Here is a 26,525-nt window from a genome sequence, read left to right on the forward strand (position 1 = left end):
ACGTTTTATTCCTCCCTCACGAGGCGGGGCGCTTCTGAACGTTGGGAAGGAGTGCACGAGGCACCGGTGAGCGAGGTGGAGGGAGGGCGGGAGGCCTCCCGACTGCAGCAGTAGCGTTTCGGCGTAAGAAGCTCCGACCTGTGTAAGGATTATCTATAAAAAATATTTATATATCAAATTTAGGAACCGCCCATCTCCCCCCAGAGGAAGCAATGGTACTTGGGGGATGGAGGCGAGTGGCCATGCCTGCTTTTTATTTATTTGATTTTAGTCCGCCTTTATTTACTTTATAAGTAATGCAAGGCGGTGACCATACCTAATACTTCTCCCTCCTATTGTCTCCACAACAACCCTGTGAGGTGAATTGAGCGGAAAGAGAGTGACTGGTCCAAAGTCACCCAGCGGTTTTTTCATGCTTAGGGCTGGACTAGAACTCAATCTCCTGCTTTCTAGGCCAGCACCTTAACCACTAAATCAGCCCTTGGTGATAGGGGAAGAAATCTCCTTTAGGCTTCCCGGGTGGGGCTTTCCTGCACTTGCCTTTCTCCGTTCAAGGAGAGAGTGGGTCAGTTCAAAACAAAAACGCTACTTTAACGGAGCCCACCCCACGCCTTTGAAGCCTGGGTGAAAATTACCTTGGTGGTGTCTTGGGAGTGCATGCTCCTTCCTCTTTTTCCATTAGGATTTGAGTATGGGAGTAGGGAAGAATCAGGCACCTGGCCTGGCTTTTTGCTTGGTCAGGCTTAAATTAGAGGTTACTTTGGACATAGCCAAGTTAATTTGGAAGCTAGTTTTTGGACAAGGTTAATGCCTGGAATGTAAAAGAAAAGGGGAGTAATTCCATCTAAGCTTGTTTTCCTCTTTTGTTTGTTTTTCTAGTAACAAGATGTCAAAGAGAAAAGCAACAAAAGTTTTCAAAAAGAAATTGGCAGTAAGTGGCATTTTGCTTTAAAGTGTGCATAGGTATTTACCCCTTCTTTTTAATGCAGAACCTTGAGTTGATTCAGGTGTAGTAATTCTATAAATTTATTTAATTCTTGAGCCATTTAGTTTTGCAATGACTTTCTAAACATAAAACATTAGATCTTCAATTTTTGTGACATAGTTGAAGTAGGGCTGTTCGCTACTTAGTACTTTGTTTTCAAATTGTTTGCAGTGTGAACATTAATGCAATCACATGTTTCTCTGGGATTATATAGCAGCTATAGAAAACAACTCCATGTTTTTTTTAAATAATTTCCAATAATTTTTATTAAGGATTATATTAAATAAGTAGAACTTACACAACTACAAAATATATTGAAGAAAATAAAAAAAAAACAACTTCATGGCTTCAGGAATAGATGCAGCAGCTCTAAAATATTAATAGGTGCCGTGTGCAAAGCTCTAGATGGTAGTACTACATATGGCCCCTGCTAACTTTTTCTTAATTTGAATTTATTACTTATTTGTAATAGCCTCTTAAATATTTAACTTTCTGAAGAGCTTAGACAATATGTTTTTTAACATTGCTCTGTTAAAAAAGGGCATGGAGCTTTTGAAATTCAGGACTTTAACATCTTTTGTTCTGGATGGAGTTATATTACCCCAGATAGACCCAGTGTGCAACTTGTGGATTCTCCTAGATTTACAATTCCTGCTTAAAGAGCAGGTGGCAGTCGTGGCTTTGAGACCCTTTGTGCAACTTTGGATTGTGTGACAGCTGGTCCTTTCCTGCTTTGGAAGTTCCTGCACTCAGTCACTCAAGCCCTGGTCATCTCACACTTGGACTATTGCAACATGCTGTACATGGGGCTACTTGAAGAGTATTTGGAAATTACAGCTGGCACAGAATGCTATCTTGTAGACAGTTCTTGGGCCCCTAGGGTGGCCTGTATTACCAGTTGCCAGTTTGTTTCTAGGTTCAATTCAAGATGTTGGTTATCACTTTAAAGCCTTCCATGGCATGGATCCAGGTTGCCTAAAGAACCATCTTACACCAATGGGATTGCCCCCACCCCACTTACCCAGTAGAAAGGGAATGCTACAGACCTATTAGTCAAGGAAGTCTGGCTGGCTGGGTCCAGGAAAAAAGCATTTTCTGCTGTGGTTCTTAGCCTTTATAACATCATGACTTCTGAGGTGAGATCTATATCCACCCTTTTGGCCTTCCAAAAGTATATGAAGACTTGGCTGTGCTAACTGGCATGGAAGCCCAATGGGGACATATAATCCTTGAGGTGGTTAACAGACCTTGATAAGACAACCCCCCCATGCATTCTGCTCCCTCTCCCCATCTTTGTGAATGTTAAGCTAATTTAATATTACTATTTATTAGTGTGATGCATTAATGTTTTTATCACTTTTTAAATAATTGCCTAAAGTTACCTGCAGGTGAAATGGTAGCGTATAAACTGAATAAATAAATAATCTGTTTCCTTGCAGGGATATCAAGCCAAGCCAGACTCCCAGGGTAAACTGTTTTCATCTGAGGAGCCTGATGTCTCAAGTATTTTGAAAATTCCTAGAACCGGACAAACAGAGGAAACTGATGACTTATTTGGTTAGTTATTGTCTGTAACATTTTAAGACATTCATACATAGTTATTAGAATGGTCTGCTTTCTGATTGGCACATTGGGTAGCCATCTGCACTCTGAATTATTATTTTTGCTTACTGATGTTGGATTTTATATTTATTGTAAGTGACCAGGAATTATGCTGAGCTGGTAATGTAAAAATAGTTGTAATGAATAAATATAAGATATTATTCCCAACTGCAATTTGTAGATAGCAATTGTTCTGAGATGTGTGTAGATTGAATAAATGCAGAATAAAAATATGATTGTGTTACATTTCCAATAAGCAAGTTAAATAAATATAAAATACATACTGCATCCAGTTTTGGATGCAGTATGTTAGGAATACTGCATCCAGTTTTGGTCACCACGATGTAAAAAAGATGTTGAGACTCTAGAAAGAGCACAGAGAAGAGCAACAAAGATGATCAGGGGACTGGAGGCTAAAACATATAAGGAACGGTTGCTGGAATTGGGTATGTCTAGACTATAGTCTAATGAAGAGAAGGACATGGGGAGACATGATAGCAGTGTTCCAATATCTCAGGGGCTGCCACAAAGAAGAGAGAGTCAATCTATTCTCCAAAGCGCCTGAAGGCAGGACAAGAAGCAACAGATGGAAACTAACCAAAGAGAGAAGCAACCTAGAACTAAGGAGAAAATTTCTGACTTTTAGAACAATTAATCAGTGGAACAACCTGCCTCCAGAAGCTGTGAATGCTCCAACACTGGAAGTTTTTAAGAAGAGACTGGACAGCCATTTGTCTGAAATAGTATAGGGTTTCCTGCCTGAGCAGGGGGTTGGACTAGATGACCTCCAAGGTCCCTCCCAACTTCATTATTATTATTATTATTATTATTATTATTATTATTATTATTATTACATGTATATTATAATGTCTAGTACATTTTTATAAATATACTTATTTAATTTTATGGATACAGAAAGATCAAATATAAAATCCTACCAAGATAGCTACAGCATCTGGATTAGCTTTAGCATTAATAAGCAATTGAATAATAAAAGAAATTGCTGTGTTTTACAACAAAGAATTTTAAATAATATACCCAAATGTGATATTAAAAATTAACATTAGCGTTATTGCAAAACTATCCAATGAAGTATGTCAAATTTTGCTAATTTGGAAGTTGAGCACTGGCCACACAGATGCTATTTCTTGGTCATTGCTTTGTACATCTTTCAGTTGTTCAAAGACATCTCTCCCTTTGGAAAACTTTGAGTAGGTCCCAACTGTGCAAGTAGTGCTTTTCACAAGGCTGGTGGAGCTGCCTATATTAAACAGGTCATCATTGTTGGCTGTAAACAGCTCAGTGTCTAGTCTCTGGAATTCTTGTGTGAATGCCAGACTGAACAGCAGTTTCCTGAGCCTACTGCCCTCCCTTCCCTAATTCCACACTCCCTTTTTTCACAGAAACAGGCATGGCAGATACCACCTTTATTTTTTATTTGTTTGTTTGTTGTTTAAATTTATTTGCCACCCATCTCGCCTCAAGACTATCCTATGTCAAATGCTCATATTAGCAATACCTTTTATTGATAAAATTTTTGTTTGCTTTATTCCAGGACATACTCTTGGGACAGGGTCCAAATTTTATAAGAGATGATAAGTTTTACATCTCTCATCAGCATAAACATTTTCTTCCATTAATTTGTCCTAATGCCTACTCTTAAATCCTGCCAGCTATGTCAGGTATATTACACTGAGGGCTAAAAATTATATTCTCACTTTCATATGACCAGGCATTGCTACTTGCTCAATGTCTAGTGGACCAAACTAAGTTAGAACCCTAGAAAAATAAAGGTGGGATATCAGCCTTTCATGGTATCTTGTTCTGTGTGATTGCTTCAAAGAACTATAGTTACCAAACACTTTTGTACAAGGCTTATTGCATCTTGGTGTTTTTTCCCCTCTTCCTAATGTCTTTCTCTTGAGTGAAACTGCTTCATGCATTTCACACAAAAACTATTGTTTTGAGATTTTCTGTGATAAGACATGCAGGGTCTTTTACATTGTTATAGTTAATTAGTACTTTTTCATCCTAGATCATCCTTTACATAGCACTGCTCTATCTGTGTACGAGGAGGAAGAAGAGGCTAATAATGGGAACGATCAATATTCAACACTGAATGAGTCTGCCAGCAATTTCTCTGATCCAGAGTCCCCAAAGAAAAATGCAAAGAAAAGGTATTCCAAAAATAAGTTTATTTTCTCTAGACTGATTTTCTATGTGCACATGAATTTATTAGTGTGTCCAGCTCTGCTAACTTAATCCAGCTATTAATCACTTATATAACTTCATTGAAGCTATGTTATCCAAATAGAGAAGTGTTTTGAGCACATTTAATACTTCATTCTAAAATTCCTAGTAAAATACAAATATCAAGTTAAAGAATCAATTATATTCTTTATTTTTGGTGCTTTTGAATTGGCTTTGAGTTTGGTCTCTACATAGATAAGACTTCTTACCAACATGTTTTCTTTATAATCGTTGCTTCTCTGTATGTTCCAAATGTACTGCTTTTTCTTTAAAACATTTATACTTTTTGAGTCAGACAGGGTCCAAGTTTTGCACATCTCTCATTAGCATAACCATTTTCTTAAATTACAGTTGTGAAGGCAGTAAAATCTTGTTTAACCTTTTGTACTTCCTCTGTATCATCACTACCAAATATTTAGTTCTTACAATAGAGTCCCAAAGGTGGCATTTCTGGCCACTTCCTCAGGATTTGATTTTCTCACAAAAGCCAGAAGATTTTGGACTTTTTGCATGCCAGCTTTTCGGAAAACCTTGAAGACTTGGATTTGTTCCTGGGCATGGGAGTCAGATGGTTAGTTAGAGCTGAGACATAGTTGTTCTGATAGTTCTGAATTTTTTTAATCTAGGTTGTCATTTTATATTGTTTTTTATGTGTATTGGTACATTTTTATATGACATTAACTGCCCAAAGTTATTGGTGCTCTCTGAGCTTGGTGGTTTTCTTGCAGACTTTTCATTACCCAACTAGGTAACATCAGTGCAAGGAGGGAGTGGAGTTTGATCTTATTTTTATATACTAGTGCAGAGGTCCCCAGCCCCCAGGCTGCGGCCCACTACTAGGCTGTGAGCTATTCAGAACTGGGCCATGGAAGCAGCAGGCAAGCGCATATGTGCTCCATTTGAATGAGGAGTAGAGCATGAGCTCACCACTTGAACAAATGGAGCTGTGCACGCTTGCCCACAGCTAGCATGGAATCATCCCTTCTCCTCCCTCCGCCGGTTCGCAAAGCCAAAAAGGTTGGACAACTCTGTACTAGTGGTTTGCATTGTCAGTGTTGGTGGGAATGTTTTTGAAGGTTCCTTGATTAGGCTGTTTTTTACTGTTAGCTTGTTTGTCTGCATTGATAATTCCTTGGTTGGAGTATTGTTACTTGATTGTTGGTCTAGGCCAGAGGTAGGCAAACTTGGCTCTTTTATGACTTGTGAAGTCCACGAGTCATAAAAGAGCCAAGGTTGCCTACCCCTGGTCTAGGCCCTAGGGTTAATCTTGGTGTTAATCTCTGCTTGTATGGGTGTTGATTACGGGTGATGTGTTGTTTTGATCTTTTCCTTTGGAGCTTTTTGATTATCTCTTTTGAGTGGTATATAGATTTTGTTTATCTATATGTGCCTATTGATGGCTGATTTGTTTGAGTGCCAGGGCTCCAGGAATTCTCTGGTGCTTGATCTAGGATGCTCATAGTTTCCCAGTTGAAACTATGGTTGAGTATGTCCATGTGTTATAAAATTAAGGAGTTTTCATCATATCTTCTGATTGCTAGTGGATATTTGTAAATGTGCTGTGCTACTTTTCTGCCTGTTTGTCCTAAATAGTGGCTGTTACAATCCTTACAGTGTTTGTTGTAGAGAGATTCCTGTTTTATTTCTTCTGTGGCTGCTGGGGCTTTTGGTTTATTTACTTAGGATGTTTTGGGAGGGCTTTAGTTGGTTTATGTGATACAGTGATGTCATATAGTTGTAATAGTCCAGGGCTTTTCAACCTTTTCACCCATTGTACCACTTTTAGGATATGGCAACATCCAGGTACCATCAGACGCCTAGGAAGGTGTCAAAAACTTGATGACCAAAAGAAAAAAGTGCAGGTAGTCCTCGACTTACAACAGTTTGCTTAGTGACTGTTCGAAGTTACAATGGCACTGAAAAAAGTGCCCCCCAAGCCACAGCCGAGCAAGACATCTGCCTGCTCGCCTGGCCGCGCTCTTCCTCCTGTCCGAGGTTTTCATTGTTGTGAGCATTTCTGTTGAGGATTGGCAGTGGGGGTGGGGTGAAGGTGTTTGGTTTTTATTCCCCCTGTCTGCTGGGTGGTTGCAGCAGGTTTTGGTCACTTCACATGACCGTGGGATACTGTGACCGTCATAAATATGAATCAGTTGCCAAGCATCTGAATGTAAATCACAAGACCCTGGAGATGCTGCAACATTCCGGCTGATCGGCGCTTCTTCTGGGCTCAACAGAAGTGCCAGGATCAGTGCTGCTTTCCAGGTGATTGGTGCTTCTTCAGGGCTCAGCAGAAGCACCAGGATCAGTGCCGAGCTCCAGGTGGAGCCTGGCGCTGATCCTGGCGCTTCCACTGAGCCCCGGTAGCCCCGAAGAAGCGCTGATCAGCTGGAAAGCAGCACTGATCCCGGCGCTTCCACTCAGCCCTGACAGCCCTGCAGCTCCAGCCGTCTCTCACTCAGGCTTGTGCGGTGCTGCCACTGGTTCAGCTCATTCCCTCCCTTGCTACCACTTTTCTAGGATGGTTGCGTACCACCTGCCAAGTGCCAATGTACCACAGGTGGTGCCCATACCACTGGTTGAAAAGCCCTGTAATAGTTTGTTGGTGGTTTCTGAGATGTTTTTGATGTATTTCAATATTATCATTTACTTGCAGCTTGTGTTGGTTGCCCTATGGTAGGTTGAATGGTCAGCTTTTTTTTGATAAACTTGTGGGTATTCATTTTGTTGGAAGACACTGGATGCTCTGTTTCCTTTTTCTGATGTTCAGCATTGCTGCCTGTGCTTGTGTTTCTCTGAATAGTGGTCATATGTAGTTTCTCTTGTAGGAAGTTAGGTTGTTGCTTAGGTAAGGGAGCACTAGGCTGGTGTGGATAGATTGATAATGGAATTATGTTTTTAACTTGCCATCAGTGTTTCTGCTTAGGAGGATATCTAGCAAAGATATTGTTGTTTGTTGTTGTTTCTTCCTGGTGAATGTTATTTCTTTGAAGATGTTGTTGATAGTTTCGTATGTTATGACACCTCCCAAGATGGCACCTGAATGTTAGGAACTCTTTTCCTACTGACTATCTGCTGATTTTACTGCCAGAACTGGTTCTCTGGCAGTACTGCTCCCTGGATTTGAATGGGAGCACTTAGGAATGACCTAGATGAGTTTGGACGGTATGGAACCATCTGGGAAGGGGAGTCTTGAAGATTTCAATTCCCTTTGGGAGCGGTCAGAAAGTTAGAGCATCCATCTTCCTTTCAGCATTTCAGTTTCTAAGCAAGCCTGGGTATTAACTTTCACTTTTTGAATTTTGAATGTATTGCTTTACTTTGATTTTTGTCTTTAAAAGTTGACTGGCTGATTGAATGCTGACCTTCTTTAACCTCTTCCTGGATTTTATCTTTCTTTTTTCCTCCTTTTGATTTATGTTGTCTTAAATAACTGTTGCATTTCTGTATGGAAACATGACATGTCCTTAGATGGTGAAATACTTTTATTTGAATTACATCAATATTAGAATTTTATCACAGGTTTTTTATATTTTATTAACTTGCAAAATATTTGGAGGGGTATTTTTTAAAAAAATTTAACTTTGGATTGGCATATGTAGAAAATATCTTCCCTGTTCCTTTAATTTATTTCTTCACTTTGCTTTAGTGTTTTTTGTTTCTTGTCTAACTTATATAGACCAACAATGCATTGAATTACAAATGAACAGAGCTGGCTAAAAAGACCGTTTGGTAACATATAATTTTTAATTGAAAGCTTCTTTAAAAAGTTTGATGAAATGATAATAGCTGTGAAAAAATATTCAGAGTCATGTTCTGGAATTAGATTCAGAAAAGGAATCTAAAACCCTTACATTCCTTTTGCAAATGGATTTGATAGTTTAAAATCTTTGGGGCCTATTTAGCAAGGGGCGAGAAATTAATTTTTACTAATGTATTAATCCGTATTCAGCTAAGGAGGAATAATATGTATATAGGTGTTTTTCTTTTTCAATGTCTTGTTTATTTTGGGGGGGGGGTTGCCTTTTTTCTATTTTTTACTTTTTTGGCATTTTAATCGTTTTTTTTAATAAAATAAATTTTGAATCATAGTTTCATGTGTTTTCTCTAGTTGGGAGTGCTATAGATTTCAGGCATTGCATTATGGGCTCAGTTATGAGTCCTGAAAGTGGTGATCCCATAGGAGTTCCTTTGAATTGATATATTTGTCCATTCAACTGAAAGTATGTGATCAGGCAAAGATTGATAAGAACCGTGATTCTGGGTATTTCAATCTTGGTATAGTTGGTTAGATTGGGTAGCTGTCTTGGTTTCTTTTTGCTAGGTCTGGGTCTATAGAAATGAAGAGTGCTATAACATCAAATGAGACCATAATTTCATCTTCATCTATGGTCAGGTCTTTTGATCCTTTGGAGGCGCTATAGCAGTGGTTCTCAACCTTTTTAATGCCGCGACCGCCCCCCAACCGGTCATACGTCGAGGACTACTCAACCGGTCGTAAGTCGAGGACTACTCAACCGGTCGTAAGTCGAGGACTACTCAACCGGTCGTAAGTCGAGGACTACTCAACTGGTGCAGCACCGTTTGCAGAATGGGACTTTTGGCGGGCTCAGCAGGGCAGAGACAGCCTGGACAATTCCTATTGGCTTTTGAAAGCCAATAGAATTAGACTCTATTCAAGAGAGTCTATTCTATTGGCTTTCAAAAGCCAATAGAATAAAAGGGAGTAGCACAGCTAAGGAAAAGGGGGGGAAAATGGCGGACTGCGTTGTTTGGCGACCCCCCTGAAATGGTCTTTTGACCCCAAATGGGGTCCCGACCCACAGGTTGAGAACCACTGCGCTATAGTCAGGATTTGATGGAGTGTTTACTTCTGTGAGGTGTACAAATTTATGTGTCAGTTTTTTGGTAAAGTTATAGATTGTAGATATAATTGGCTGGAGAGGTATGTCTGGCTTGTAAGTTTGGGAACCTCTCTTCTATGCTCTATCTGTCCATTTGAGTCTAATTGCTGTGTAATCCAACCCTTACATTTCATAATGTACTTCTATATTTGTTTGTTCAGTATAACTAAATTTAATCCCTGATGAATGCACATTTGTGACCACATTTTCTTTTTTCAGTATGGCATATGTACCATTGAATTTCCATATTTTATCACTACTAATTATGTTGCTGACTTGTTATTTTTAACTGTAAATCTTTATCTGGAAATAGCATATGGATCTCTTTGGCCCATCAGTGAAATTATTTAGTCAATATAATGCTGCAAAAAAAGATTCTAACAAGTTTCCATTCCAGTGTTTAAAATTCCATGATAAAATATACTGTAATATTTTTATGTTTATCAGAAAAACTCGCATTCTGAAAACAGTGATGAGAACTGAAGATTCAGAAGAGGAATCTTCAGTAAAGAACATGGTAAGTAAAAGGTTTAGAATACTTTTTCCTTTTTATTGGGAGTAAAATACAATCTGTTATAGGCAGATGTTTTGAAACATACAATAATTTACATTTATTTTCAATCTCAATTGTATATACAATTGGATAAAAATTAAAATTACATGACTCAAAACTACAAGCTAGACCAATTTAATTGTTTTTAAGTTGAAATTTCCTATAATTTGTTATTTTTGTAATTGTTTTTTTTAAACATACTGTTTCTTATGTTCAAAATTTGATAGATTCCCTGCAGTGAAATATTATCTACAGTGTCATTTGTTGACTGTATGTGGTATTATGTACCATTTCCTTGCAGTCACCATATGTTACAGCCTATTTCTGTTTTTAATGTTCACTTGTCCTGATAGCGCTAATCTGAATGGTCTCATATTTTCCTGAATCCATGAATGATAAAATAGTTTTTATGAGCTGATAGCCATAGGTTTTTAATTATGAATCTGAATACTTCTAGACTTTGTTACAGTGTCTATTGTACAGGTGACATTAGTAATATAATTAGGATACTATTGTATAGGTTACTTATGTTTATGTGCTCAACAGAGATAGCTACTTAAAGAGGTTCAGTTTTAATTATAATAAATTGTATGCAGTGATAACATGAAGTTCTTTTATATAATCCATTTCTTATTCTGCATGATTTTCTGCATATTTTGTATACATTTCATATAACTTGAAGAATTTTTCTTATACTAGTAAAAATTAGTGAATATATAAAAATGATTAAAATAATTCCTAAATAATTTTCAACACAGCTCAGCAAAATTTACATACATTGCAGAAATCTTCAAACTGATCATTAAGAAATACTTAGAATGTAAGATATCAAATTAAATAATAGATTTTGGCAAAATTACAAATTCTATTTTAAATACCATTAATTAAAAAACATACAATTTAGTTTCCCTGCATGTTTTGTTAAGTAATCTGGCAGCTAATACGAAAAAAATGGGTCTTGCAACATTTTATATGTCCTAGGAAAATAAACAATTAGTATTTGCTAACAGGTAATTGATATAGGAAATCACATTGATTAAAAAAATAGACAAAACAAAGATTCTTAAAGAATCCTTTAATATTATTTTATTAATATTTCTTTACCTTTATTTCAGCATAGTAATTCCTAATAATTACCTTTATATAAATAATTTCTAAGAAACTTTCCCACTTTCTAGGAGAAGTCTTATTTAATTGGTTTTAATGTTTTGTTGATCGGTATATCTTTAAAAGTTTTTTATAAAAAAAATCTGTCCCATATCAGTTATAAAACTGTATTATAAAAATGAAACAATTAGCACATATTTCAGTGATTATTAAAAACCACATTATCATTAAAAGTGGCCACTAGTTGTAAAAATATTTTTTTAAATTTATTTTTGCTGCTGTGCAGCTATAGAGTATTCAAAGTTAATGGGATGTTATTACAAAGAAGTATATAAGCGTACTCTGATAGTATATTCCTTGTACTTACTATAGGCGTTATGAAAATTAACTAAAATTTTAAGCAGTGTACATCTAGACAAAGTTTATAGTTTGACAAAAGCTGTGCCTGCCAAATGAAATAACGTAGGTTGCTAGCAACTAATATGTTCCTTAACTTTGACCTAATAGATACCCAAAAAAAAGACTCAATCCCATGTAAATAAGAATGTTTTACCAGAAGGGGAGACACATTGTCCAGGTAAATAATTTTTCCTTTCTCCTCGGCTCTAGAATAATTTTTCACTTCTGTGTGTAGTATCAGACCTGCTGATCTTGATTTTTATAGTAACTGAGTAAAACTGTAGGACTTAGCATTTCATATGCATCAGTTTAAATTGTGTATCTTTGGGAAACTTAGATAGGTTTGGACCCATAATAACCAAATGTATTAATACTCTGTTTTTCACTTCATTTAGTTTCAAAAAAAGTTCCAAAGCAGCCAACCAAAGTTACCAGACATGTTACCAAGGAAAAAGTTGTTTTGAAGGAGCTTGAAAAGATAACAACAGAATTCAAGTAAGCATCTTTTCTTTTGATTGAGAATTTCCTTATGACTGAAAACTCTGTTATGATGTTAAATGTCCCTTATCATTCAATCTGCTTTTTCGCTTTTCTAAATTGGAATCAGTGCTGTTGTGGTGTTTGGAGATATTGTAAAAACATAATAAAAGAACTACTTTAAATAATAGTTTTTTTTCTGAAAAAATATGTGTCATAGCAAATTGTTATATTTAAAATAATATTTTTATCATCATTATTCTGGATGCTGAAGAGGGTTTAAGCAGGCTTGGGCCTCGTCACTACTTTGATAGGAGACTGTCAAAGAATATCAGGACTGCATGAAAGCTGGGAAATTTGAAAAAAAAAACAACAACCCAGAAGGCAGCAGCAGTTACGTGATATCAGAATTATTATACTAAACATGCTGACTAGTAGCAAAAGTACAAACCCAAGAACGATAATTTAAAATTTTTCAGCATTGTAAGTTATAATATTGTTTAACAGGAAAATGTTAGGTATTTGGCATTGCTGTCTAAGTATCAACCATTAGTAGGATAAAATTCAATAACAATTTGCACCACTGCATGTACAGATTAGTTTAATGTGTCCATTTAAGCATAGATTTATCGTGATATATATTGTATATATTGTTTCAGAAAAGAAGTGAAACAGGAGAAGTATAAAAACGTAATTGATAAATTTCATACCAGGCTCAAAGATGAACTCACCGACATTGTACGTACAGGTTTTGACTGAGGAAAATTCTGTATTTTGTAAGTGTTACAGGGGCAGTAATTAAAGATGAATCACCAAAATAACCTACAGACCCTTTAGTAGAAAAGGAATGGTAATTAAATGTATCTGGGAGGGGGAGTAAGTAAAGTGCTTAGGAATTTTATACAGCAGGTCATTGGAATTGGAACAGTCCATGATATAACACTATGTTAGAATAATAAACTGAAAATTTGGAAAGCATCCAGGTAGGAGAAAAAAGTCAATTGCAGTGTTTTTATGTGTAACAGTTCTCTTAATTACCCATACTGTCTTCTGCTCCTATGCATTATATCCAGCCAGATCCTATCACTTTAATTCCCATTTAGATAGAATCTGAAAAAAGATAAAATCAGATATGTATATGTAAAAATCCAAAAACATTTAAAATTATTATTTCTTGAATTAAATAACCTTCTTAGATTCTGGTTATTAGAAAATATGAATTTTACTAATTTCAATCTTAGGTATTTATTGTAATTATTTACCAAGAAGTTATGCCATATTATTAATTTGTGAATATTTTAATTAGTCTGCAGATGCTGAGAAACTGAAAAATATAAAATTGAAACAAACAAAGGTAAAGTGGCCAGTGTATCTTCTTTTAAACTATATAGATTTTCTTCCAACAAATTAAAAACTAGCTTTTAGTGGACAATATTTAAAGGAATAGGATGTAATAATACGAAATTTCATTAATTCAGATTAGTAGCTAGATAGAATATATTCTGTCTATGACTTTAATATAAACTGAAGGCTTTATGCATACTAATTTGCTCAGTTCTATATGTATAAACAGGTAGTCCTCAACTTATGACCACAATTGAGCCCAAAATTTCTGTTGCTAAATGAGACATTTGTTAAGTGAGTTTTGCCCCATTTTATGACTTTTCTTGCCACAGTTGTTAACTGAATCACTGCAATTGTTAGCAACACAGTTGTTAAGTGAATCTGGCTTCCCGATTGACTTTGCTTGTCAGAAGGTCGCAAAAGTGGTCACATGACCCCAGGACACGGCAACCATTATAAATATGAGTCAATTACCAAGCATCTGAATTTTGATCACGCGATCATGGAGAAGTATGTGAAAAACGTATCACTTTTTTCAGTGCCATTGTAACTTTGAAGGGTCAATAAATGACTTCTTGTAGGTTGAGGACGACCTGTACTTAATGTTGTAAAATTCTGTTGATTCCAGAAAGGGTTATTTTTCACCTAATGGTCACACTTAAATTTTAAAATACTCTGCCTATGAAAATGCACTTAGTTTTACCAATAATCCTTGGTAATCGGCTTCAATGTGAATATTTTGAGGAATGCTACTGTTAGTGATTTTAATAAAGTTGATGAATTGCTATCTATGATTTTGGCTTTATATAATGTTAAGCACAGTGTGGTACATTTTTATTTAGAACTATGCACATGTAGGTTGTAATCTTATTTTTCTTTATTATTAGACAGAATATAAATATTTTAAATAAATAATCTTATCCCCATTACATAAGCAGTTAAATTATACCTGAAGGGATTTCAGTGGTAAGGATACCTACAGTTGATTAAGTTGATCAAGGAAGAGTATTGAAATTATGTTCCAAATACTTCCTGCTTCTTCACAAGATTCTAACTTGGATTAAATTTTATAATAAACAATATGTCTATACAGATAGTCCTTGAGATACAACCTTAAAGGATCCTGCCCATCACAATTGTAAAGTGACTGACTCAAGTTCAGAAACCTTTTTGCCATTGTCATTAACTGAACCACTGTTGTCATTAAGCAAATAGCACAGGCATTAAGTGAACCGGTGGTTTACTATGGGTGCAGTTTTGCTGAAAACTAAAAATAAATGTAGTTTTTGGCAAAATCGTTGTAAAACATGATCATTTGACCGGGGGTGCTGTAAATGTGGGCTGGTTGCTGAGCTCCTGAAGTACAGTCACATGACTCCGCGAGGAAGCATCGGAACTTTGAATTCACATCATAAGTATCCTTAAGTAGGTCTATTGGAATTTCTAATGGTGGCTAAGCGACTAGTTGTAAGTCAAGATTACCTGTATTTTAAAGAAGTAATAGCAGTGATATGCAGTATCAAAAGGTAAAACTATTAAGGAACTTCTGGTTTTGCGTCACAGTGAGATGGGACGCAGGAAGGCAGAGCTCTGCCTTCCACACCCGATTTTGCTCTGTTGGGGGCCCTGAAAAGGGCCTAAAGTCGCCCCGAAGAGGTTATGAAAAGGAGGGGTGCCTTGGCGATCACGGAGAGACGGCGATCTCTCCATTCAATCCAAGGAAAGCCCTCTAAACCGGCAGGGGAAACACCAGCCACATCTCTGCAGCTGGCCATTAGTTACTGACAATCGAAGAACAAAAGCTTTTAATTAGCACATCATAAACAGCATGTTTGGACTGGGTGAGAATACTAATCCTTTCTTTACTATTTTACAATTTGAATTTCCTGGGAAAGGCTCCCAAGAAGCTTAAAACCTCCGGATGTGAATGAAAGCGGTGTTTTAAATTTTTTATGGGGGACTGAAATACATAATACTGAAGTGGAAGTAATACAAAGCTACAGTTTTGATAAATCTGATAACAGATAAATTGTTCAGATTTTCTCTTTGGAAAAAAAAATGATTGAGGTGAAATATAAGAAATCAACCCTTTGTTTTTAAGAGTGGAAAATGGACTTTGAATGACATCTAGTGGTGGATTTGAGTACAGCACTATAAATAGCTCCTTGGTTGCTTGGGGAATTTCAGCCTAAGGGAGAACAGCTGGCAATAAAGAAAAATATTTTGGCATATTTATCATCCTGACCTTGGACTTTTAATCTCAAGAGCTAGTGGGAGAGAAAGAAAAAAATGACTTTTGAATATGTCTGGCTGCAGGGAGGTTGAACATTTTGAACCCTCGGAACATTGTGGATTACAACCTTGCCTGACTGATAATTTTCAGGATACTTGAGACAGAGGATTACTATAAAATATTGCTATTAGGACTGGATTATAAAGGCTATATATAAAGACCAGAAAACTAGAAGAAATCATGTTCCATTCTTACTGAGAATGGTGATACTAGAGGATTTCTAGGAATGATGCCTCAAGAAAAAAAAAATACCTTTCAGAAGGTAATACTCTCTGTGCTACAACAAATTCATCAAACAATTCTTGCACACACACAGGACATAAAAAGAAACCATAACGAGACTAAAAATAATCTAGATGATATAAAGGACCAAATCTTCAAATTGAAGCTACAACTGGAAAGCTCCTGGACAACGACTATAAAGTATGAACAAATAAACCAGAAATCAGAAGGTGAAGCAGAAGAAATAGATCTAGAGATGGAGGAAATAAGGAAAGGGAAATGTGGACTGCCATACACAAAATACTTCAAGACCTACCTATAACAATGAAAATACAAAATACTCCTTTCTTCAAAATACACCTGATGACAAGGAAGAAGATTCGAGAAAATGGAACATAGAGCGGGCAAGGGAAATGTCTAGGGAATGTGGATGGGTGGAATTCCTCCCCCAAAATACTAAATTGTCTTTCTCATGCCAAGCAGCTTGCACAAAAATAGAAAGAAAATTCTTGGGCGATTTAATTGCCTTGGCCTGGAAAGCTGCTTGGCAAAGAAAGAAAGCGAGAGTTAGACTTAAAAAACAGAGGATTAAATCTATCAGAGGGGGCACTATATGTTTAACATACCGGTTTGTATATGATTAAAAGAATGGATGACCCTTACATATAACTAGATTGTTATAATGGAAGATATGATTTAGAATTAAAATAGCACTTTTTTTCTTCTTTTGATATGGGAAATTTGAAAATAGCAGGATTGGTATGAATAAAAAAATTTTTAGTGATATAAATGTAATTAATATTGAGAAAATCATAATTGACAAAGATACTTTAAATATTGATGACAAATCAAACCTTAACAAGGGCACGAAAAACAGGATATTGACTTATGAATTGATATTATTGTTACTTCTATAATATTAGTAAAATGTGATGAAGATTTCTGTATCTAATTTTGTATACATCAATAGCATTAAGAATTGTAATTGTTTAATGAGTGGAAAAGGAAAAAATGTGGGGAAGAAAGGAAGATCAAGGAAAAAAATACTGGATTGTGCAGTACTGAATAGACTTATATTGAAGAAGATAATGTTAAATATGTGAACCTAGACAACATGTTGTTTACTAAGCTCTAAAGATTGTAATTTTAAAAAGATTAATAAAACTTATTTTAAAAAGGTAAAACTATTAAGGATTTTCATATTTAATATTTATTTTCTGGCATTTCAGATGGTCAGAAAGACAAATAAGAAAAGAAAACGTTTAATAGAAATTAAAGGAGACTTATTTAGGTATGTTAATAACTTTGCAATTAAGTTTTAGATACAGTTATCACTGAATCCTACAATCCTGTTTTGTGCTAATCCAGTGATACATTCATTTTCCCTGCTCCAGCACATATTTCATTAGCTCCAACTGATTGGTATTTATTTCAGATGTCCTATAACAACTATGCTGCATTAAATCAAATGCATCAGAAAACTGAAGCTGCACTGAATGTGGTAAAGATTTTTTTCAAAACTAAAAGAGGAGTATTACTTAAATTCCAGATGCTTCCTCCAAACAGGTTTCAAACAGTATTAATAGTTTCTCATCTGGCAAGATTCATTCCTTTCCATCGTAAGCAGTATTTTTACTTTTCAAAAATTAACACAAACATAAAATAGTAGGTCTCTGAGAGATAAATAATTTAAATTCGACACATACACCCCAACTATCTGAAATTGCACTACTAATATAGAGTATCTCACACTGCAAAACACCCAGAACATCTATCCTATCCCTTCCAGTGTCACCAAGAGTGTCCTATGTTCTTCAACCAATGAAGGAAAAAAAATGCTACCAAAGAGTTGTTCACCCTGACTTAAAAAGTGGATTTCCAATTAGATTTTATATTGATGCAGTAAGTCGATGTATCCCCTTATTTTTATCAGGGCTGAATCAAATATTGATTACCCTCTTGCTGTGTGATAGTTTAGCTTATCACCCTGCTCGTTCAGTTATGTAAACAGTTTTCTGTAAAATAAAAGGAAACCTTAACAAAACATAATGCTCAAACATTTATTTTTGCTAGAAATGAACTAGAACTGAAGAAACTAAAGAAAGAATACAGCAAACTGCAAGAAAAAATGTCTTGTCTCAGGAATGCAGTTCAATTTATTAAAGATTTAAAGAGTCTTCAGCAAATGAAGGATGAAAAGGAAAACTCACAAGAAAAACTAGTAGTAAGTAACTGTTTAATGGCTTAGCATACTAGAAGTATCACAGCTGTAGCTACTGCTCCTTATCTTTTAAATACTAACCCTTGCATATTTCAGATAACAAATACTGATGATTGTATTGTTCCTAAGAGATGTAATTTTTCCAGATATTTGGGGTATGCTTCAATAGAGACTTATCTGTGTGAAAAAAGATAATCATGCCATGATTCTCCATCCCTGGCATCATTTTCAAGTACATATAGTACTCAGCTTATGTCAGTTTTTTCATAGACTGTTCAAAATTACAGTGAAAAAGATGGACTTAACAATTGTCCTAGTTCTGGATGTTGCAGTGAACCCACAGGTGACTATGATGTTGCAAAGAGCCACTCACAAGATTGCCATTTGCAGTTTTTCCTATTGGCTTTTGACAAGCAAAATCAGTGGAGAAGTTAGCAGGATAGGTCACAAGTAACCCCCCATAGGTTACTCCCCTATATTTTTCTCCCAAAAAGAAGGGATCTCATACACAATAGCACTCCTTGCCCATCTGCACTTCACACCACAGCTCCTCCATAGCCTCAAGTGGCATCTGACCCTATGGCATCCTTTCCTGGGACTCCCACTTCTTCCTGCTTAATGATCCATGCATCCTAGGGTTATGACAGCAACTGGGATTGATGTCGCCCTTTATAATCGCATCACTTAGCAACATTAATTTCTATTCCCATTGCTATCATAACTCAAGAACTACCTGTATCTGAAAAAATAACCTTTTTAATATAAATGGTACACATTTCAATATTCAGTATTGAAATTTATGCACTCCTTCATGATCCATGCAGAATAACTCTCAAAGCAACCTTTATTTTTGTATAACCATCTGTTATATATAATGATATATCTGACAATATTCTTAATGGGAATATATAGTATTGATATAATCATATTTGATTTGGAAAAGCAAGTGGCATATTGATTATTTTTGTGGTTAGCTTTTAAGTTTTATCAGTCTTAGATAAATGTAAAATTCTTCATCTCATTTCATTTGAGTACAATAATGTTTTCATAGATGGAGTGCAGTAACTTTTTATTACTGGTGTGTAAATGTGCAGAGTCTAGTTTAGGTTCCTTAAAAATGGTTGTTGAGGAATTAAACATTATTAACAGCTTCTTAACCTTGCCAGAAATCCAAGTTTAGGAAGTTAGGAAAGTTCTACAGACATGGGGAATATTGATATATCCAATAACGCATACAAGTATAAATAAGGCAGATAATTTTTATTAAAACTTTATTAACATTCTGGTAAAGGTCTTAAGCTCTATGCAGGATGATGCTTATATTCTCCTGAAACTAAGAATACAACAAGCCTTGTAGTAGCTCCAGAGTTCTCAGATTCAAGGATACTAAATTAAAAAAAATAAAAACATTTGAATAAAATATAGTGTTGTGTATTATGATAAGGCTTTGTTTTCAGAAATGCATAAAAGTACATGTCAGAGATAGCCCACAAACACAATTGAGATATGGGTAGCCTATCGGCCTTCATCACAAAAACAGCATGGACATTAATCATAAGCCCATATATATCTTAAATGTCAGGATTATGGTTTGTTAACTACAAGGACAGGGAAAATGAAAACAGTCTTGACTTGTAGCAATTGCCTGCACAAGTCCATGCTATTTTTTTTTTATTTATTTATTTTTGGTATCCCTTTTGGAAGTGATTTCCTCTTGCCCTCTTCTTGGGCTGAAAGAGAACGGCCCAAAATCAACCAGCTGGCTTTATGCCTAAAGCAAGACTAGAATTCATGGTCTCCTAGTTTCTAGCTTGGGCCTTAAACTAGTACATCAAACTGGCTCTCCAAAAACAGGTTTTCAAATATAGATCAGAATATTCCCCCAAATAACAGAGGAAATAGACATAAAATTACGAAGAATGAAAATAAAAGACAGAACAAGAAAGAAAAGGCCATCAAGAAAAAGAGGTGCCTAGAAGCACTAATAGAAATAATAGGTCATTGATTTCTGGTTTTGTGTCACGATGAGACAGACACAGGAAGGCAAGACTCTGCCTTCACATCCTATTTCGCCCTGCTAGGGGCCCTAAAAAGGGCCTAAAGTTGCCCCGAAGAGGCAGTGAAGAAGGAGGGGTGCCTTGTCGATCATGGAGAGATGGCAATCTCCATTCGATCCAAGGAAAGCTCTCTAAACTGGCAAGGCAAAGACTGGCCACACCCCTGCGGCCGGCCATTAGCTGCTGACAATCGAAGAACAAAAGCTTTAATTGGCACACCATAAACAGCAAGTTTGGACTGGGTGAGAATATTGATCCTTTCTTTACTATTTTACAACTGAATTTCCTAGGATTGGCTCCCAGGAAGCTTAAAACCTCTGGATGTGAATGGAAGCGGTGTTTTAAATTTTTTATGGGGGACTGAAATACATAATACTGAAGTGAAAGTAATACAAAGTTACAGTTTTTATAAATCTGATAACTGAGATAAATTGTTAAGATTTTCTCTTTGGAAGAAAAATGATTGAGGTGAAATATAAGAAATCAACCCTTTGTTTTTAAGAGTGGAAAATGGACTTTGAATGACATCTAGTGGTGGATTTGAGTACAGCACTATAAATAGCTCCTTGGCTGCTTGGTGAATTCCAGCCTAAGGAGAAACAGCTGGAAATAAAGGAAAATATTTTGGCATATTTATCATCCTGACCTTCTTGGACTTTTAATCTCAAGAGCTAGTGGGAGAGAAAGAAAAAATTGACTTTTGAATACCTCTGGCTGCAGGGAGGTTGAACATTTTGAACCCTCCGAACATTGTGGATTACAACCTTGCCTGACTGATAATTTTCAGGATACTTGAGACAAAGGATTACTATAAAATATTGCTATTAGGACTGGATTATAAAGGCTATATATAAAGACCAGAAGACTAGAAGAAATCTTGTTCCACTTTTACTGAGACTTAGGATACTAGAGGATTTCTAGGAATGATGCCTCAAGAAAAAACAAATACCAGCTCCCAGACAATGACTACAAAGTATGAACAAATAAACCATAAATAAGAGGATGAAGCAGAAGAAATGGATCTAGTGATGGAGATAAGAGAAAGGAAATAGGAACTGCCATATACAAATAAAATACTGCAAGGCCTATCTATAACAATGTAAATATAAAAGATCCCTAAAATGGAACATAGAGCAGGCAGGGGAAATGTCTAGGAAATGTGGATAGACAAGAGTTCCCCCCCCCCCCCCGAAAAAAAATACTCTACCTAAATTGCCTTTCTTATGCCAAGCAGCTTGCATAAAAATAAAATTTGGGGGCAATTTAATTGCCTTGGCCTGAAAAGCTACTTGGCAAAGAAAGTAAGCGAGAGTTAGACTTAAAAAAAAAGATTTGATTTATCAGAGGGGGCATTATCTGTTTAATATACCTGTTTGAATATGATTATATATAACTTATATATAACTAGATTTTTATAATGGAAGATATTTAGAATTAAAATAGCATTTTTTCCCTTTTGATATGGGGAATTTGAAAAAAAGGATTGGTATGAAAAAATTTTTTAGTTATGTAAACATAATATTGAGAAAATCATAACTGATAAAGAAACTGTAAATATTGATGGAAAATCAAACTTTAATAAGAACATGAAAAACAGAATATTGATTTATGAATTGATATTGTTATCTCTATAATATTAGTAAAATATGATGAAGATATCTATATTTAATTTTGTGTACATGAATAGTACTAAGAATTGTAATTGTTCAATGAGGGGAAAAGGGAAAAGGTATGGGGGAGAAAGGAAGATCAAGGAAGAAAAAATTCTGGAGTGTACAGTACTGAATAGATCTATATTGAAGAAGTTAATGTTAAATATGTAAACACAGACAACATGTTGTTTACTAAGTTCTAAAGATTGTAATTTTTAAAAATCAATAAAATTTATATATATATACATATATACATATATACATATATATATACATACATACATACATACATACATACATACATACATACATACATACATACATATATATATATATATATATATATATATATATATATATATATATATATATATGATAGGGCATTAAGGTGATAGAAGGAGCATATGCAAAGAAGGATTGTAGAGTTGTATCAGTTTGACTTGTAATGGGAAAGGCAAGGGAACATGAATTCAGAAAGCAAGTAATAAGCTAGGTCCAAATATTAGGAATTTCTAACACAGGCATAGTATTTTATAAGCTTTTAAACTATGTCTTGTTTTTCTCTTCCTGTTCCATAGTATGGCATTTCCAGTCTTCCTGCACTTCTGATGGAGTCACGAAGAATTTTAGGAGCAGAAAGTCACTTACAAAATATCAACACAAAATTACAGGAAAGTTTGTAATTGCTAAAAACTAAGTATTCATACTAAAAATTACATTCTGTGTTATCAGATGTACAATGTATTAAAATATAAAGTAGAAGTTGAAGTAGGAAAACTATAAATAATTGGAGTTTTTTTTTTTCAGTGATCTAAACTCCATAAATTCCTTTTGGCATGCTTACTGGTATATTTAGATATGATTAACTCAAAAATAAAAATCTTTTGTTTGGCAAAGAAGAAATAATGAGGCAACAAAACAGATCATTGAATCATAAATATAGAATTTAAATAGATTTACTTTGTGTGAGAACAAGTGATCTTTAACCTATTCTTTCATAAAAGTAGACTTCCCAACAGAGAAATAATCTTGCTATTATTTAGTTGCAGTAATGTTTCATCTGGCAAGGCATATGTAGCTGCATATTGAGTAAATATATGCTGCTTTCCAAGAAAGAAGAAGATGGTTGTTGAAAAATTAAAACTTAAGAGCGTATGCTTCTAGTTGTCAGCTCTGAATATATTATATTACTATTTATGTATTTGCATTACTATTAACATATTTGGCAATTCAATAAAATCTTTTTCTGAAATCCTAAAATTCACCTTTCTAGAACCTAGTTACTTCTAAACTCTAATTGTCTTTGTTCTTCATCAACCACAGTAAACATACAAAATGTAAGTTGCGTCTGAGAAGCCCAACAAAGCAAAACACCAGAGACATTATGTTCTCTAATGTAACTTTATTAGGCACTAGCTGTACCCAGCCACTAGCTGTACCCAGCTGTGGCTCAGTCTGGTTAAATGGAAAAGAAAAAAGAGAAAGCGCACATTTGTAATATGTTTAATTTCACAATGCTTGTGGGTATACAATATTTTTTGTTGTTCCATTGTGCAGATATAAAGATTGTCTGGTTTGCCAGTGCTGTTTTTTTTTAAAAAAAAGCATGTTTTTACCTGTCACAGGTGTGACATCTGTATAATAGTAGGTATATAAAAACACGCGCATATTCGAATGCAACGTTGTGTCAAAATTTCAAAGCAATTTGTGAAGAACTTTCAGAGATTTAACATTTTGAACAAACGAACATTTACATTTTTATTTATATAGAAGATTAGCAAACCAATAAGATAGAAAGGAAGCTAGCTCTGAGAATATGGCGAGAAACATAATTAAAAGAGTAAAACTTTTCTCTTTGTGACAGGTCACATTGTCCAATTAATCTTCCAGCAATTGTTATGAGAAGAAACTTCAGCCCGCCAAAACATCTCGGCATTTTGGCTGCCATATTCATAAGGCGCACCTGCGGGTCCCAAACTCTCCCCCCTCCCCCATAACTGTAGTCAAGCCTAGAAACACTATAGTGGTCCTAAAGACAGTACAGTTCATAGCTTGACAGGCTGACCCACTGGAAGGGAAGGGGAACCTGGAAAACAAAAAGGAACACAGACCATGGCTTATTAATTTTTTCCTTGTACCAGTTCTGGCTTCTGGAGGTACTTAGTGTGTAATCGTTTTACCAAATAATCTGCTTTTCTGTGTTGGGCTTTTACCCATCTAACTTCTGACATCGAATAATTCTCCCACTGGATTAAGTACTTCAATTTCCCTTTGTGGATTCTAGAATCAAGGATTCGTTTAACCTCATAAAGTGTTTCCCCTTCTACCATTATTGGGGCTGGGGCTGCCTTCTTCACTGGTCTCATTGTGGATCCCCTGTATGGCTTCAGCAAACTGCAGTGGAATACCAGATACACTTTTCTCAACAACCTTGGTAGTTTTAGCTTTACTGTCGCTGGGTTAATTACTTTTACAACAGAGAAAGGACCTATGTATTTTGGCCCCAGCTTCTTGCAAGTTTTTCTCAACTTAAGATACTTAATAGACAGATACACTTTTATCTCCTACATGGAAGATTTCCTGGGGAGCTCTTTTTTTATCTGCTTGTGTATTGGGTGCCTTAGTTAAAGCCTTCTTAGCATCGCTCCGGACCTATTAGAATGAACCCACCGAATCACTCAGGGTACTCAAGGAGGGGACTCCTGTGGGCACTCTGGTATTGGCACAAATTCCACTCCTGTGGATAACTTAAATGGAGTGAACCCAGTGCTGTGTACTGTTGTTATATGCCATTTCTGCAAATGGTAAAAGCTCTGCCCAGTTTGTTTGCTGGTAGTTGAGAGAACACTGGTACTGCTCCACTATGGCGTTGGCTCATTTGCAGATTCATTTGTATTCAGATGAAAAGCAGAACTGAGCTCCTAGGAGGACCCTGTCATCCTTACAAACTCCCTCCAGAACTTAGCAGTAAACTGGACCCCACAATCTGAAATGATGCACTTAGCTAAATGCTGCAAAAACATTTTCGCTAGCTTCTGGGCTGAGGGGAGTCCAGCACAGGGGATGAAGTGGATTTGCTTGGAAAACAGGTCTATTACAGTTCAAATTACGGTACTCCCCCCCCCTCTCCGGCAGCTCCACTATAAAGTCCATGGCTATCCCCCCAGGGTCTGATTGGATTACCCCCCTGCTGCAGCAGTCCCAGGGTCGATTCGGCCAGGACTTCTCCCCCCCCCCTTTTTTTTCAGTCTTTAACAACTGAATGATTGTTAAGGCAATTGTGGCAAAAGAGGGGATGAATTGCCTGTAAAAATTTGCAAACCCCGAGAAACTCTGCAGCTGCTTGCAGATGCTAGGGGCTTGCCACTCCAAGATGGACTTCACATTCCCTGGGTTAATCTCTATCCCCTCGCAGGACACACAATAGCTCAAGTAGTCCAGTTTAGATTTGTGAAACTCACATTTTTAACAGTTTGGCGTACAGCTTAGCCTCCAATAGCTTTTTCACCACCTATTGCACAAGCTTCATGTCCTTGTCCGTGGTTTCAGTGTAAATGAGGGTGTCCTCCAGATACACTAGAACCCCCTTATAAAGATGCTCAGGCAGCACCTTGTTTACGAGTCGCATGAACAAAGCAGGGGCCTCCTGTAGTCCAAGTGGCATCATTTTGAATTCGTAGTTACCAAAGGGACAGTTTTTCCACACATCACTTTCCTTAATTCTCACTCAGTAGTATGCCTCCCTCAGGTCTAATTTCGTGCATATCTTCCCTTTGGCTAAATGTCCTAACATGTCTTTCATGAAAGAGAGGGGATACATGTTCTCCACACATGCACTGTTGATCCCAGAGAATAATCTTAGCGACCCATCTTTCTTAAATAATACTGGTGCCGCTACTCGGGATTTCACTGCTTTGATAAACCTTCTTGCTAAATTCTTATCAATGTACTCCCTCAGCTCCTTCATCTCCTTCAGAGTCATGGAGTACATTTTCAGTTTAAGAAGTTTCACCCCAGGCAGGATTTCAATAGTGCAGTTTGTGGAGTGGTGAGGGGGTACGACGTTGCACTCTTTTTCGCTGAACACCTCCATGACGCTCCGTTGCTGCACTTGGGTTTTTTTCACGCCTCTTCCCTTCTCTGGCTGCTTTCTCTCCTTGTTTGGAGGGCTCTGGGCCTTCTTGCTCATAATCATACGTTTAGAGCAGTGGTTCTCAACCTGTGGGTCGGGACCCCATTTGGGGTCGAACGACCATTTCACGGTCGCCAAACAATGCAGTCCGCCATTTTTTTCCCCTTCTCCTTAGCTGTGCTACTCCCTTTTATTCTATTGGCTTTTGAAAGCCAATAGAATAGACTCTCTTGAATAGAGTCTAATTCTATTGGCTTTCAAAAGCCAATAGGAATTGTCCAGGCTGTCTCTGCCCTGCTGAGCCCGCCAAAAGTCCCATTCTGCAAACGG

At 36.3% G+C, this 26,525-nt stretch overlaps 1 protein-coding gene across 1 annotated transcript; it reads left to right on the forward strand.

Annotated features, from left to right (window-relative positions):
- The first annotated feature begins 40 nt into the window (after positions 1–40).
- CENPU (centromere protein U) lies at positions 41–23,323 on the forward strand. The gene is made up of 12 exons (XM_039330838.1): positions 41–66; positions 880–931; positions 2,425–2,542; positions 4,623–4,764; positions 10,186–10,255; positions 11,906–11,975; positions 12,193–12,292; positions 12,934–13,012; positions 13,581–13,628; positions 17,363–17,424; positions 18,207–18,357; positions 22,642–23,323. The coding sequence occupies exons 2-12, from the start codon at positions 887–889 to the stop codon at positions 22,744–22,746; spliced, it is 990 nt and encodes a 329-aa protein (XP_039186772.1). The 5' UTR covers positions 41–66; positions 880–886; the 3' UTR covers positions 22,747–23,323.
- The last annotated feature ends 3,202 nt before the right edge of the window (positions 23,324–26,525 follow it).

Source organism: Crotalus tigris, unplaced genomic scaffold, assembly GCF_016545835.1.
Source record: "Crotalus tigris isolate CLP2741 ecotype Arizona unplaced genomic scaffold, ASM1654583v1 scf7180000024432.2438137, whole genome shotgun sequence".
NCBI lineage: Eukaryota > Metazoa > Chordata > Lepidosauria > Squamata > Viperidae > Crotalus > Crotalus tigris.